Below are 15,830 nucleotides of genomic sequence, written 5' to 3' on the forward strand. Positions count from 1 at the left end.
GGCCAAAATAAGAAGAATGGACTTCGATTAGGCTTTTTATTTGGCCGGAATACCGTGAATGGACTTCTATTAGGGTTTCGATTGGTCGTGACTGCCTTCCTCTGATAAAATTAAAGTGACGAGAGTAATGGGGGTATGATTTGCGATAACTGAATGGGGTTGAGATAATCCATTTCAAGGTGAGCTGGGATTTTGAAATTGGGGTTGAGATAATCAGTAACAAATATGGTGGGTGGTGGTGATTGAGAAGAAAGAATGGTTTTCCGGCAGTGGTTCGTGATGGAAGATGGCAGCAGCGGCTGTAGTGGCAGATGCCCCATGACCTTTGATGTGTTGTTGGTATAAGGCAGGTGATGTTACCGGAGTACAACTTTTCGGTGGGGTTAAACTCGGTTCCAATCTTGATGTTGTCGGATATGGTATTCTGGCTTGGATTTTCCGGTGACAGGTGGTTATGATGGGATTGTTGGTTTGAAGTGATGTTGATGTTTGGTGGCCGGAAATGGATGCCGGAGCTCCGACGAGTTTTCCGGCGGGATGTTTCTGCCCTTGTGATGAAGAAGTTGCAGGGTAGGCAAAAAGACAAAACTACCCTCACATGCTTATCACGTGATGGGATTTAACAGAGTTTTTCTAACCCAGTTAGCGTAAAGGACATAACTTGTAGGAAAAAAAAGTTTAAAGTACACCGCCTGCAAGGAAACTTAGAAAAGGACACGAACCGTAATTTGGCTTTTTTAAAGGACAAAATTTGTAATTCTGTCTAATTTAAAAGAATAATAACAATAACAAATTGATGTTTAAATGATGTTTCTTTATATGTGTGATTTTTAATTCAAAAAAAGTATTACTAAAATATGAAAAGTTCGATCGTTGAGTGACAAATGAGAAATTTGTGGAAAGTTACAATCCCCACCGCGGAATAGTGCACTTACATGGCTTAATCGACTTTGTTTTTCAACTTGAAGGCCAAGAGCTAACTACCGAGACTTTGTATCCGTACAGAAACTTCGTGACATGGTTCATGCAACTTCAAGTGGCTTTTCAACAAACGTCACCTAACATGTGAAATACCTACAATGTCACCTAAACCCAAATGTTTGTGAAACTTCTTTGGTTGAGATTTTTCATACTCGACTTATAAAAGAACATGGTTGCATCATCTCTAGTTATCCTGTCGGTAAAGCGTTGGCTCCAAACTTTTCCAGGGATAATGACCCGGTAGAACAACCATGTTAGCTGTAAGGGAACTTCACTCTCGTGCCATAAATCACAAGAGTCTTGAATAAGCGGGCACCACACCTCGTACCGTGTGTTGATGTTTATTATGATTCCACTTTGGTCTTAAATGAATATACTAAAGTAACTAACATTGTAATGGAAAACAAAAGAGTCATGATATGTAGTAGCTACAAAGCTACGTATTTTTCATATTCTCATCCACTTTCTTATGTTATTATCTCTTATTTAAGTTTAATCACTAGAGTAACTTACAAGCTGTTTTAGGTCAAATCTCATCGAAACCGGTAGGAAACTTGTCGAATCGTCTGAATCACTACAAGGCGTTATTGTTGTCCAAAATTAAAACACTATTAGGTTTCTCCTTTTCAAACGACCACATGTCCAAATCTTAAGCCACTAGGGGTTAACATAAAGGCGTATTTGATTTTCTAAACATGCATACAAATATATCCATTACATATAAGCTTGGTTTTAATAAGCACGCATTGCACCTTGATTTGGGACCCTGTCGTCTCAGTACGCCTCACGCTTTTACACATATGAAATAAGTAGACCTCACGGAGTTACTTTTCTTTTGGGACGACTTTCTTGTGTGTTAGACAGACCATCACGCTTTCTAAATTTGGAGAACCTAATTGCCCTATTCTGGTCAGATCATGTTGTCTTAACTGGACCCACACTGACTTTAGAGCTTCGTTTCGTTCCTCTGGAAAACCATACCACCGACCGCCTCTTGACAACCATTGTACCGCCACAATAGCAGAATTCTTTAGCATAACACACGGTTGGATAGAAACCCAGGTGGGTCGGGATTCAAATTGGCAACCTGTCTAACTCAAATTCTTTATTGCCATAATCCAAAAAAAAATGACATAAATTAGAATCAAACTTAGGTCGAACCTAAACCTTCTACCATTACGCCGTAATTGAGATTCACGAGATTACTAAAAGAGATGAAAGTGACCCTGACCCACTCCTTTAAACCAGCTAAAGACCAATTCAATTTGTGTAGTCTAGTGACATCACCATTATTATTACATTATAATTCTAAGACCCAATTACAAATTTTGTCCTTTAAAAAAAGCCAAATTACGGTTCGTGTCCTTTCCTTGCAGGCGGTGTCCTTTAAACTTTTTTTTTCTACACGTTATGTCCTTTACGCTAACTGGGTTAGAAAAACTCAGTTAAATGCCCTCACGTGAGACGCATGTGAGGGCATTTTTGTCTTTTTGCCTACCCTTCTTCTTCTTCTTCTTCTGTATCTATTAACACACAGATCCGGTAACAATTACGGTATTCCCATGACCTCCACTCTTTATCCCCATCTCTTTCTCTCATCTCTCTCTCTCCTAGCCACCATGACCTCCACCTGCCACCGTTACTAACACCACCACCATCAGGGCAGCCACAAAACCGGTGTATACTAACATGGTTTGGGCATCACGAGGTTGCTTGTTTGCGACGACAGTAGAGGGTACAAGCCTTCTCGTTTCCGGCGACCAAAAGAAGCTCCCTTTGTAGCGATTGGTGGTGATTGAAGCATTAGACGATGATTAGAAGTCCAATCGGACTAGTGACCAAATGAATAAAGGGACGGTAAGTGTACCAAGACCTCGATTAGTGTTCCGCCGGAAACCCTTATTTTAGATCTTAACGGCGATGTGGTTGTTGTCCGTCGGAAACCCTAATTTCATACCTAATAAGCTATTTAGAACACTAATTTTAGATATTAAGTGCGATGGTGTTATTATGGTTGTTTGGTGGTATGGTGTGCAAGTGGCTGCTTCGATTATGTTGAATTGTTGTTGTAGGTTAATTAGGTTTTGTGGTTTTGTGGCTGCCCTGATGTTGGATCTGGAAGAGATGGGGATGAGAGAAAGAGAGATGAGAGAAAGAGATGGGGATAAAGAGTGGAATCTGGGTTTGTGTCTTCTCCGGAGATGGGTTTGTGTCTTCTCCGGCGAGTTTGACCGGAATCTGGGTTTATGGGTTCTCCGGCGGTGGCTGGTGGCGGAGCTATGGTGGCGGTGGTGATCCCTTGGCGAGTTTGACCGGAATCTGGGTTTATTTAGAGGTGTTCATATCTGAAGAAGAAGAAGAAGAAGAAGGGTAGGCAAAAAGACAAAAATGCCCTCACATGCGTCTCACGTGAGGGCATTTAACTGAGTTTTTCTAACCCAGTTAGCGTAAAGGACATAACGTGTAGAAAAAAAAAGTTTAAAGGACACCGCCTGCAAGGAAACTTAGAAAAGGACACGAACCGGTTTTTGGCTTTTTTTAAAGGACAAAATTTGTAATTCTGTCTAATTCTAATAATAATAATTCCGATTCAAACCACCTACAACCACCACGGGCAACGCCACCTCCTCCCGCAGTCGGAGCCGTAAATCGGCGATGGCTGCATCCGCCGGTGCTAAAACAATAATAACATCCTCCTCCTCAGCCTCATCCTCCTTCGATATGTCCACCGGATTTCCACCAAAGCCGGTTCTCAAACCAGATCAACTCCGATACTGTGCTCAAGCTCTCAAGTTCTTCAAGGATAAACAGTCCGATCAGTATTCGGCTATTGAGAACGAGTTCTCCATTTTACAGGTATTATGCTACCTAATTAGGTTTTACGTGTTCGAATTCGTCTATTCGGTATTGTTTAGGTCAATTATGCTGCATAATGTTGTGTTTCTGTGCTCTAATTAGGTTTTACAGGTTTATATATGTGTAATTGATATTGTTTAAGTAAGTTATGCAGCGTAATATTGTGTTTATGAGGCTCAGTTAGGTTTTACAGGTTTAGATTTGCGTAATTGATATTGTTTTAGTTAATTATGAAGTGTAATATTGTGTTTATGTGCTCTATTTAGGTTTTACATGTTCAAGTTTGTGTAATCGGTGTTGTTTTAGTCAGTTATGCAGCGTAATGCTGTGTTTTTGTGCTCTATTTAGGTTTTACAGGTTTTGATTTGTGTAATCGGTGTTGTTTAGGTCAATTATGCCGCGTAATATTGTGTTTCTGTGCCGTAGTTAGGTTTTACGGGTTTATACTTGTGTATTCGATATTGTTTTAGTTAATTATGCAGCGTAATATTGTGTTTCTGTGGCTTAATTAGCTTTTACATGTTCAAATTTGTGTCATTGATGTTGTTTAATTCAGTTATGGAGTGTAATGTTGTGTGATATAAATTAGGTCAGAAGTGATATTAAGTAATTACTGTAAATGCAAGGAAGATGAAGATATTATGTCATATGCTTTGACTTTAAGCATAGCTATATTATCTTAAATTTCCTAATTGATTTGAACTTAGAACCTAACTTTAATATGCATCAAGTTCTCTGTGAATAATGCATCTGGAGAAGTAATTTTGCCATTTAACAAATTATCCCATGGCTTCCTTTCTGAAAGGAGATGATCTGTAGTTTCTCTAGTAATCAATATTAGTGTTGTAGAACTCCCTAGGCATTAGTAGGTCGGTGGGGTCCCGATTAAGGATAATCGGATTGGAACTTTCAGTTACATGTAAAATTTTGAAGTAGACAGGTTTAACTAGGGATGAGACTATCGTACCGAATCTACCGATACTTGTTACAGAATGCTCATCTTTATATCCTGTCGTTACCGGTACCGATACCGAATTTCTTTAAAAGTGGGTACTACTGAATACTAGACCGAATCTATCGGTACGGTACGGGTATCTGGTACCAAATGCTCATCCCTAGTTTTAACCATCCCTTGACCTATTTAGGACCAAAGTCACCGGAATTGGCCGGAATTGGGGCCAATTAGGCCCGTATAGTTTCACCGATTGCCGATTTTTGCCGCCGATTAGCCAAAATAAAATCGTCAGGGCTCTGATTAGTGACTAGTTGTTGATTAATAGTGATTTTTGCAACACTTATCAGCATTCATTAGTAGTAGAATTATAATTAGATATGAATTTACAAGGATGACAATTATAACTGAAATGTAATCGTGGTTTCTTAATATACTTGCAGGATCTTAGAATGAGAGCATCAGAAGTTAATAGCAGTTGTTCAGTGGCTAAACTACATGTTAACTGTAGAAAAAACCGCTACTCAGATGTCGTACCATGTATGTTTGTTAAATTCTTTTTCTCGTTATTCACCTACAGCTGAAGCCTGATATTATTATGTAATATGTTGAGTAAACTAGTAAAGAATTGAAATTGAGCTTTTCTTTTTTACAGTTGATGCAAACAGGGTTGTTATTGATCCATGCAAAGATCACAGACCATCAGCAATGGGATACATCAATGCTAGTTATATCACAGCAGAGGTCAATGCTTTCTCTTTTTAATAATTATCAAGTTTATATCTTTGAGTGTTATAAATTTTGTACTAATTAGAAGTTAAAAAGAAACCGCATTTTAGAATTTTGAGCTTTACGAACGGTTTCATCTGTGATTATAGGCTTCTCCATCTGAAAATGTTTCTCGATTCATAGCCACGCAAGGCCCACTTCCTGAAACCTTTGAGGATTTCTGGGAAATGGTACTTCAAAATCATTGTCCAGTACTTGTGATGCTCACTAAGCTAGTTGACCACAACAGGGTATTGAATTCTACTATTATTTGCTTGTGTACATCTGCATTTCTTATATATATGGTGTCTTTATTTTCTATATGCTCCTCTACCTAACTCTAGTTTCTAATTCATATCCAGTTCCAGAAATGTGGAGACTATTTTCAAGCGGAAAATGGTCCAAGATTGTTTGGTAATATATGTACGGTTACTAAAAAAATAACCACCACCGATAGCTCACTGGTTTTGCGTCACATGGAGGTGAATCGTGATGAGGTGAGCCAATCATATAAAAACAATCTGTCTCTTTGATACAAAGTGGCAAATTGCGTAAAAGCCAACTTTAATCTAATTTCTATTTTGGGATTTTCACTGGGTAACTTTTATCATGTTGACATTTTGAAAGTTTGGCCTTTCTTATGACTTTATGAGGGCAAGTAAAATGGATCACAGACCAAACTTCGTTACCATTTCAGGGAAAGCATGATCCTTTTATGCATTTTTACGCCAATAAAGTTATTTGAGATTAAATTAAATTTTTTTTATACTGGGATATGCAGTGCAATTACTTGTCACTAAACATTATAATTAGAAAAAAGTTTTTATTTTGGCACTGACTACTGTAAATTCTGTGTGTATTCAGTCAGAGACTCCACCTCTACCTGTTTTGCATATTCAGTATCCTGAATGGCCCGATCACGGAGTCCCATATGACACGTTGGCGGTTCGAGATATTTTTAGAAGATTATGTCATATTCCGTCTTCAAAAGGTCCAATTGTGGTTCATTGCAGGTTAATCTTTTTTTTTTTTTTGGCAATTATAGTTGCATTAAAGATTTATTGTTGTATCTGATAATTTTTTTTATGGTATACAGTGCAGGAATTGGTAGAACGGGAACATATTGTGCAATTCACAACACGATCCAAAGAATTTTAGTTGGTGACATGTCAGCATTGGATCTTGTTAACACCATAAGCACTTTCAGGTCTCAGAGGATGGGGATGGTCCAAACATTGGTATGTCCTGTTTTACAACTCTCGTGTTAGATCGGATCAAATTTAGTCAAATTATGTCAGGTTGGGTTGACCGCAAAACATTTCTTGAATCCTTTCGTTGATATATAACTACTTTATAGCCACTGTGTTACATGAGCAGCCAGAATAATAACTTCCATTTGGATATATATAACTACATATATGCCGATCCATTTCTAACTGAGTGACAACTGATAAGTGTCTGATCTTGTCAAATGATGAAATAATTATTGTTCTGTGTTAACCTAAAGATTATAGCATTAAATATGATTATGAAAATAGTGTTGTTACTGTAATGATTTAAATCTTCCAAAAAGGTGATTTAGAAGGTTGTATGCATCAATAAAAGTTGTAATTTCTCGGATTTATTTCGGAAGATATAGGATTTTATAATCTTTTGGTTTAAAGACTTTAAACTCGTATTGTATTAGTTATCTTAATGCTCATTTTTAATGTTTCAGGATCAGTATATATTCTGTTATGAAGCTATTATTGATGAACTCGAAGACCTTATTTCAGATTCCAACATTCAGAAGAGCGTAAAATGGTTAGTTCATCTAAAACATTAATTGATGGTTGAAATTGTCATTTTACACGAAATATTAATAAATTAACATTTTTAATGCAGATTGGTGACGACTCGATTTATTTCAAGTTAATGCTCATGATGAACCGAAACCCTTTTATCATTGTTCCATTTCTAACCAGTTTCGGGTTAACTGCAACGATCGGTAACATGGATTGGTTTTAGTGCAAGGCAAGGCATTCTTTGTTGTCCAGTGAAATGACATGTTTAACCCTCTTCTCTTATGGTCTAATTGATGTGTTTAGTAGTGTGATTAGTGATAATAGCAACTTCATTTTGATTGTTCTTGGTGTTTTCTGCTGATCAAAAACCATTTTTAAAATTTTCCTTTTTATGTTACTACTTTACGAGATAAGTTATATAAAAAAGACGTGGATTTTGATGTTAGATATTTAAATGTTTAAGCCATTGTCTAAGTTGAATCTACTGTTTTATATTATAGTATCGATTAAAAAAGCGAGAAATTGTTTTCGTGAAAGCCTGGTGAAACTAATGTACCGCAAACCAAAATATAATCTCGTTGGAATAGAAATTAAATGCAATATAGAGAAAAATGTAGCTAAGTAGTGGGAGGTCATTATGATGTGGTCATACTCTTGCAGCCGGACAGTTCTTCCATGGTTGCTTTGAGTGATTCTTGCATTGCATCCCTCAGCCTGCAACGTTGTGACTTATGCATGCCTCTGTATTCCCATGAACAGCCTGCAATTTTGCCTCCGGTTTTTCTTTTTAAGGCGGTATTCTTAGAACATTAACTTTTGTGTAATAATCCAAATCATTACAAACAACAAGAACATAATGTTCAGACTGAATCCAAACATACAAAAATACACAATAAGTTAGCTTATAATAATTAAATCATATAAAAATAATTGCATATCATATTATCATTCATGGATCAGCATCAATGGCATTTTCTTTTGGATATACTGTATAGTGGCTTTCACTACAGGCTGAGAACAACACTTTTCCAACTAATATTTGTATGCTTTAACCATATTATACATTATTATCTATAAACCTAACTTATATTAATCATAAACAAAGACTGTTAGTGGCAGCTTCTTTTAAGCATGATTTTTATATCAAATAATTTTAAGTTGATTTGCTGTATATTCTCACTTTCCACTAATGATGTTTTTGTTCATATTTTCAATAGATTGGTAATTAATCATTTATTTCAATTAAATATGTTTTGTTTTATATTAAACACAAAGCAAAAGATAGATGTATATATGCTTTAATCTTGAATTAAATGTTTATTAATATTAAAAATCTATCTACTAAACAAAAATGATTTCAAGACAAGTAAATCTGCAAGGCCACCGAACGATACAATATGACTGAAATTACGTATAAGTTAGTTATTAGTAATTTAATGTATCCGAAGTCGATTCTCACGTAAGTTACTATCTTTAACTTATTTTAATATATCATATTTTATTACTAAAATCAAGGGAGTAAATTAAAAAAAAACGCTAAAAAGAGTTTTGGGCTCAAATAATTGTAATACGTGACACGACCAGTCAACCAGTTATTTATTTATTTATTACTTTTAGCTAAAAATAAAAAATAAACATTGCTACAACTTGGTTTAAAAGTCCATAAAATTAATTTAAAATGACATACTTTACATATTTAAACAAAAGGTGAAGGTGACCAATCCCTTTAAAAAAACCATATATAGTTGGGACTTGGGACATCACAAAATCACAAATTTAAGGTTTCCAACAATTACAACCAAAACCAACACCAAATCCTTGAATATGTCCACTGAAGTTCCATCGTATCCGTCTCTCAAACCCGATCAACTTGGCTACTGCATCCAAGCTCTCGAGTTTTTCAAGGCCAAACGGGCTGATCAACCACTTATCGCAAAAGAGTTCAAATATTTTAAGGTTGTTCTGTTGTTACATGATATTTACAGATATAATAGTTACATAAATGAAGTGTAATGAATAATGATGCACCTTAATTTTCTTACAGGATCATCCTCATGGTTCTGATGTTGAATCAGAAGTTAATGGTGGTTGCTTGGTGGCTAAACTAGATGTCAACTATGCAAAAAACCGCCATGAAAATGTTTTAGCATGTATGCTTGTCAAATTCTTTTTTTGTTTTTCGACTGTAGCGCACTAACGTTATTATTACTACTACTATTATTATTATTTGAAATAAATTAAAATTGATCACTATTCTTGTTTCAGTTGATGGAAGCAGGGTTGTTATTGATCCATGCAATGATCCATCATCAATGGGATACATCAATGCTAGTTTTGTCACATCAGAGGTCAATGTTTTTCTCTTATATCCATTTTTTTATAGCTATAATTTGAATGCAAAGTTATAGTTTTCAAGTTCGAATAAATCGATTTGATGACCACTCTAGACAAAATATATCTTGAACTTTTAGATATTTAAGCTTAATGAATAGTGAAGTTAAAGGGACTCAAAACTGTCATTATTATATCCGAACTTTAGTTATTTAAGCTTAATGAAGAGTTTGATGTATTATTATAGGTTAATCCGTCCGAAAGTGTTTCACGGTTCATTGCAGCTCAAGGCCCGCTTCCTGATACCTTTCACGATTTTTGGGAAATGATACTCCAAAATCATTGTCCAGCAATTGTTATGCTCACTAAGCTAGTTGAAGATAATGGGGTATTGCATTCTATATATATTCCAACACATTTCATAATTATACAACATTTCTATACTTTTTAGCCATGGATGTGCCACGGGGTCACCTAATTCTAGTTTTAAATTTATATCCAGGAGTTAAAATGTGACGAGTATTATCAAGCAGAGGACGGTCCAAGATTGTTTGGAAATATACGCACCGTTACAAGAAATATTCCTTCAACTGACAGCTTATTAGTGTTGTGTGAAATGCTAGTGACTCGTGAAGAGGTACGTGCTAAATCCGCACAAATTAAATTATTTATATTTGTTCTATGTGTTCGGGTAAAAATTTAAGTTTTCTGTAATGATAATCATTATATACATAAAAAAACAGTAAAATAATCTGATATTTTTTAATAATATTTTGGGTGAGAGGTTTGATTTTTAATAATAGATCATTAAATTTATACATATATTATTATTTTTTTTGAGTTTTTTACGATTGAAAAAATGGATTGTTTATTTTTTTTTCTCGCAAAAAATTGTACTCAGTCGGAGGATCCACCTCTACCCGTTTGGCATATCCGATATCTTGAATGGCCCGATCGTGGAGTTCCATCCAACACATCGGCGGTTCGAGAGATTTTCAAAAGAATATGGAATATTCCATCATCAAAGGGGCCAATTGTGGTGCATTGCAGGTTGATCTTGTTTTCCACATTTATCTTTTCAATAAAGACATTCTAAAATGTATCTAACAAAGTTTTATATGTTATATGCAGTGCAGGAGTTGGTAGAACAGGAACATATTGTGGAGTTCATAACACAATTCAAAGAATTTTAGTCGGTGACCTGTCAGCATTGGATCTTGAAAAAACCATAAGAGGTTTCAGGTTTCAGAGGATGGGGATGGTCAAAAATTTGGTATGTTACTATGACCTGTTTTGTGGTACTCGTATATAAAGATTAACGTATTAGATATGATTATAAAAACAATATTATCGCGGTAATGGTTTAAATCGTTTTATTACGATTTAGAAGTGCCAGATTCATATATAGTGGTTGTTCTTTTGTAACAAGTTTTAGTGTTCTTATTAATATCAATCTTAGTCTTGTATTAATAATTGTAATCTTCATGATTATTGTTTCAGGATCAATATGTCTTCTGTCATGATGCAATTATTGATATACTGGATGACCTTATCTCAGATTCTGCAAGGTAAATTCCCTTAATTATAGTTTACAAATAGTTTTCTTTATATATTATAATTGTAACATTATATATAAAATTTAGATGTTTATAAAATGTAATAAGCAAATAAGTTGTTTAAATAAGCAATCTCAACACCCGTAAAATGCATTATGGACGATTTTTTTCTTTTAAGCTAGTATTGTTGATTTAAGTAATAAAACATATAGATAACTCAACATTTATAATGCAGCTTGCCAGATTGGTGATGGCTAAGCTAATGCTGATGATTTATCATTGTTTCATTTTAAAGTAACTTGTGGTGATTGTAATTATGATTGTAATTGGTGCATGCATGCTCCATCATGAATAATATTAATGTTGTTGAATTGTGTTTTGGATATTTCTTTTATGAAAACAACTCTACAATCAACATGGCTAACTAAACAAAAACATATCAGAGAATTTTCACCGACGACAAATTATGTTGTTAAATCATCGGTAGTTCATAGTGAAAATTCTGTTTATGGGACAGGATGATGTTTAGTGTTGGAACAGGAACAGCGACTTCTGTTATTGAGCTTATCGAGATATCTTTGTCCGATCACAAATGGCGAGAGATTGATGATAGTTTCGATACTAGGCGGACGAGTCTTCGTTCGAGTGATATTAGTGGTAGTGTTTGTGTTAATAGTGTAATGTGTAGGTTGCTTCTATGGAGCTTTGAGATTTTGGCGTTTGATTTGAGAACCGACGCGTTTTCGGTTGTTAAGGTTCCACTGGATGACTTGCATTATGACCTTAGTAAAAGGTATGGCGGAAACGATTTGTATTTCATACAAGTTAATGGTTGTGTAGGAGTTGTTTGTTCGCATCGTATGGTGAAAGTTAATGAAATGCATATATGGATATTAAAAGACTTTGAAAATCATGTTTGGGTGAAAGAAACCATTACGATCCCTGAGTCTTGGGACGCATCGGATTGCCCAATGCCGTTAGATTGCACAAATACGGGCGAGTTTATATTTTCCGTGAGGAAGTTGTCTCAGAACGTGATCAGTGTACCCATCTACAACATGAAGAGTCGGTGTTTTAGATCGGTACAATTCACTCTAGACCATCCATTGTTGCGTTCACAACACGTGCATTTCTATCAAATCAAATGTCACGTTGAAAGCCTCATGCCTTTATAGATGCATTATGATCTCACTACAAGGTATAACTGGAACGATTCGGATAATCAATGGATGTGTAGGAGTTGTTTGTCTTGATCGTGTTATGGAAACCAACGAAATGGATATCTGGATATAGAAAGATAACGAAAATCATGTTCGTGTGAAAGAAACTGTTATATTCCGTGAGACTTTGGATCAGCAATATAATACAAAGTGCCAAGTGTTTGGTAAATTTTTAATTTACAACAAAGAACTTATTTGATCTTAGATCATGTTATTTGTTTGTATGACAAACTAGAGCTATATATTTGCATAATATTATTAGTGGAGATAGATAAATTAAAAAGTGCAGGTTGGAATAGGCGGCAACTGTTGGAATAGTCGACTTGTTTCGATCGCAGGGTTAGGCTCATAATCTTTGAAGGGTACTATTGTCATTATGTCTAAGAATTATACCAAAGTCTGTTTTTAGTCAACTTTTTTTTTCCTTTTATTAGTCTTTTGTTTGGATCAACCTGGTATTTGAAATCTTGTTGATAAGTTGATAGACATGAAATAAGACATTGGAACAGATATAAATAGTTGGGCTCAGACATGCGCAAACTGGTTACTGCCTTACTGGTTAATTTAATAACTGGTTAATAGTCAACGGTCAACTAATTGGTTAGATCGGTTAATCGGGTCAGGTACGACCTATATTCAAGCACAAAAACCCTAACCTGTATAATCGAACCGGTTGACCGGTAAATAACTAGGAATAAAAACGTTTTAAATAAAATAATTTAAAAACCTACATCCGGTGTCTTTTCTCAGCCAATCAAATCATTTTTCTATTTCTTATTTTAAAAACTAACTAAATAATGGTTCTTATGTTAGTAAAATCACAATGTGTTTTTTTAATTGAAAAGTGAGAATCCGGATCTTTGGAGATTTAATTGAAAAGTTGGTATGAATAAAAAAAAATCAAAGTTTTATCATAAAGTTACTGAAATTAGTTGGTGGGGGAAGACCGGACCCACTTAGAAATTAGTTGGACGGTTTGAAACTTGAAAATGTGACACATAACATGAGTAAATTAATTAGTTGCACATGAACATCCATCATCAACATCTTACATAATCATTTGTAACTTACAATATGAATCTTAGATTTATTTTATGTTTGAATTTGTTCACTGAAATGGAAGCCCTTAGAAATTTGTTCATGGATTTGTATGCACGCCTCCTTCGGTTTCTAAACTTGTTTAAAGCTAGCTTAAAAGAACATGATCATTTTGATATCCCAACTGAAATCGTAACCGACGAGATCATCTAAAGACCCCCAGTCAAATCCATACTACAACTCAGATCCGTCTCTAAACCATGGCTCTCGCGTATCTCCCATCCCTCATTCATTAACCTCCAGCTCACTCGTGCCACCACCGCCCTTTTCATTCCTATCGTCAATAGAAAGACAGGCGAACTCCATATGTTCTCCGCAAATTATCAAGGTGGATCACTCACTCATCTCATGACACTTGAAAGGGCTAGAATTCATGACCACCCAATCCCTTATGATGCGGTAATTGGGTCTGAACACTTGAACGGGTTAGTGTTTTTTACTATCAAGAATTATTGTTTCAATTACCACGAAGCTATCATTGTTAACCCTAGCACACGTAAGATTTTTAAAATTCTTTATGGAGCTTCTATAGAGGATCATATCAAGTATTTCTTTGGGTTTGATGAGTCCACTAATCAACACAAGATTTTGAGAATGTGCGGTGTGAGGTCAACTCCCACAATTGATATTATGGTTTTGTCTAGGTCAAATTATCCATGGAGAAAGATTGATTCTAGTTTTGGTATTGGTTTGAATCTTTGGTATTATGACATCAAAAGTAGTGTTTGTGTTAAAAGTGTAATATATATGATGCTTCGAATGACCGTTGAAATATTGGCATTTGACTTGAGAACCGAGACGTTTTCAATTCTTAAGATTCCTCTAGATGACATGGTAACTACAAGGAATAATTATTGGAAAAAATCGTATCTCATAAAAATCAATGGATGCGTAGGCGTTGTTTGTTTTGAGAGTGTGGTGGAAACCAATGAAATGTATATCTAGATATTAAAAGACTATGACCATCATGCTTGGGTGAAAGAAACCGTTGTATTCCCCGAGTCTTGGAAGACACTAGGTTGTCCTGTCCCATCAGATACTGTTTCAGTAGACAATATTATCTTTTCTGTGACAGATTCTACGAATGTGAGTAATGCACTTATCTACAACATGAAGAGTGGATGTCTTAAGTCGGTTTCATTCGCTCTAGACCATTTGCCACTAAGTTTATTAGACTCGGTAGACTTAGGCATCTATAATATGAGATGTTATCTTGAAAGCATTGTGCCTTTATTAGTGACTTAACGGGAGAAATCAAAGTGTTTGGTACTTTGTTTTAGTGAATAAAAAAGCACTTATTTGGTAATACTATTATTTGTTTGTATTTTGAATCATTCGTATGACAACTAGAGCTTTATCTTTGTATATCCATTATACACAAGTCTATTATTTTTCAGTCAATGTTTTAAATTTAATTTCCAGTCTTCGAGTGTTTTGTTTGGATCAAATGGGTATTTTAAACTTGGGTTGTTAGTTTGTTTGTTACTATCAAGAAGTACCATATATATAACAACATTCTACTGTGCAATATATTTCAAGAAATCTAATGTGCATAAACACAATGACAGATTGTACATGTTTGAATACAATTTCGTGACAACAACTACTACCAAGTTTGGATCCACTCACATTCACTAGCTTTCAACAACCATTGTAGCCTATGCGTGGTACGTATCATGGTGGAGATGAGATTTGGTTTATGAAAGCACCATATGTAACAATTGTCATAAGTAAAACTACAATGCAATTTAAATAGAAAACATCCTACTCTATATGTGCTTTATTAAGAAATGCATCTAGTTGATCTTCACGATGTTGAAATATCAGGATTTTAATATATAAAAAGAGTTAAATGCATTTTAAGCAATTAGAAAAAGAAAACAAACTCAAAGAAGTAACAATCCCGACCTAGAAAGTGCTGAATAAAGAAAGCCATATCTTCTTCTGTAGCCATGCAACCATAAAGCATGTGTTTACCCGAGGGACAAACCGGAATAGCGGGGCTTTCAAAATCGTCATTGCCTCTGTCTTCATCTTCAAAATGTGTGCTTAGATGTTCAGCTTCGATGTACCTGACGACTCAAATATCAGCAAGCTCACAGCCCTCTGCCTGGCCCGTAAGCGTTGTATGACCCGAAGCAGTCAAGAAGTTCTTTGTTATCCACTGATTTCAACTTTCAGTTAGTTAATAAAAACATTTTTATTAACATTTAACACAAACCAAACTACATCCGGATAATGGGTAAACGATCAACAAGCTGCGCCGCTATCACCTTTTGAATCG

At 35.3% G+C, this 15,830-nt stretch overlaps 2 protein-coding genes across 2 annotated transcripts; both read left to right on the top strand.

Moving 5' to 3' along the window:
* Window positions 1-3,580: 3,580 nt before the first annotated feature.
* Window positions 3,581-7,788, top strand: LOC143578708 (protein-tyrosine-phosphatase PTP1-like). The gene is made up of 9 exons (XM_077062191.1): window positions 3,581-3,837; window positions 5,233-5,329; window positions 5,445-5,533; window positions 5,668-5,808; window positions 5,920-6,054; window positions 6,422-6,570; window positions 6,654-6,795; window positions 7,275-7,360; window positions 7,442-7,788. Coding segments are annotated over exons 1-9 (1,041 nt in total). The 5' UTR covers window positions 3,581-3,636; the 3' UTR covers window positions 7,443-7,788.
* A 1,377-nt stretch (window positions 7,789-9,165) lies between these two features.
* Window positions 9,166-12,403, top strand: LOC143578715 (protein-tyrosine-phosphatase PTP1-like). The gene is made up of 9 exons (XM_077062199.1): window positions 9,166-9,297; window positions 9,386-9,491; window positions 9,607-9,689; window positions 9,920-10,060; window positions 10,175-10,309; window positions 10,574-10,722; window positions 10,804-10,945; window positions 11,173-11,240; window positions 11,746-12,403. The coding sequence occupies exons 1-9, from the start codon at window positions 9,166-9,168 to the stop codon at window positions 12,401-12,403; spliced, it is 1,614 nt and encodes a 537-aa protein (XP_076918314.1).
* Window positions 12,404-15,830: the final 3,427 nt, after the last annotated feature.

Source organism: Bidens hawaiensis, unplaced genomic scaffold (assembly GCF_021521415.1).
Source record: "Bidens hawaiensis isolate Kalapana, Puna unplaced genomic scaffold, B.hawaiensis_p1.1 tig00029326_1, whole genome shotgun sequence".
Lineage (NCBI taxonomy): Eukaryota > Viridiplantae > Streptophyta > Magnoliopsida > Asterales > Asteraceae > Bidens > Bidens hawaiensis.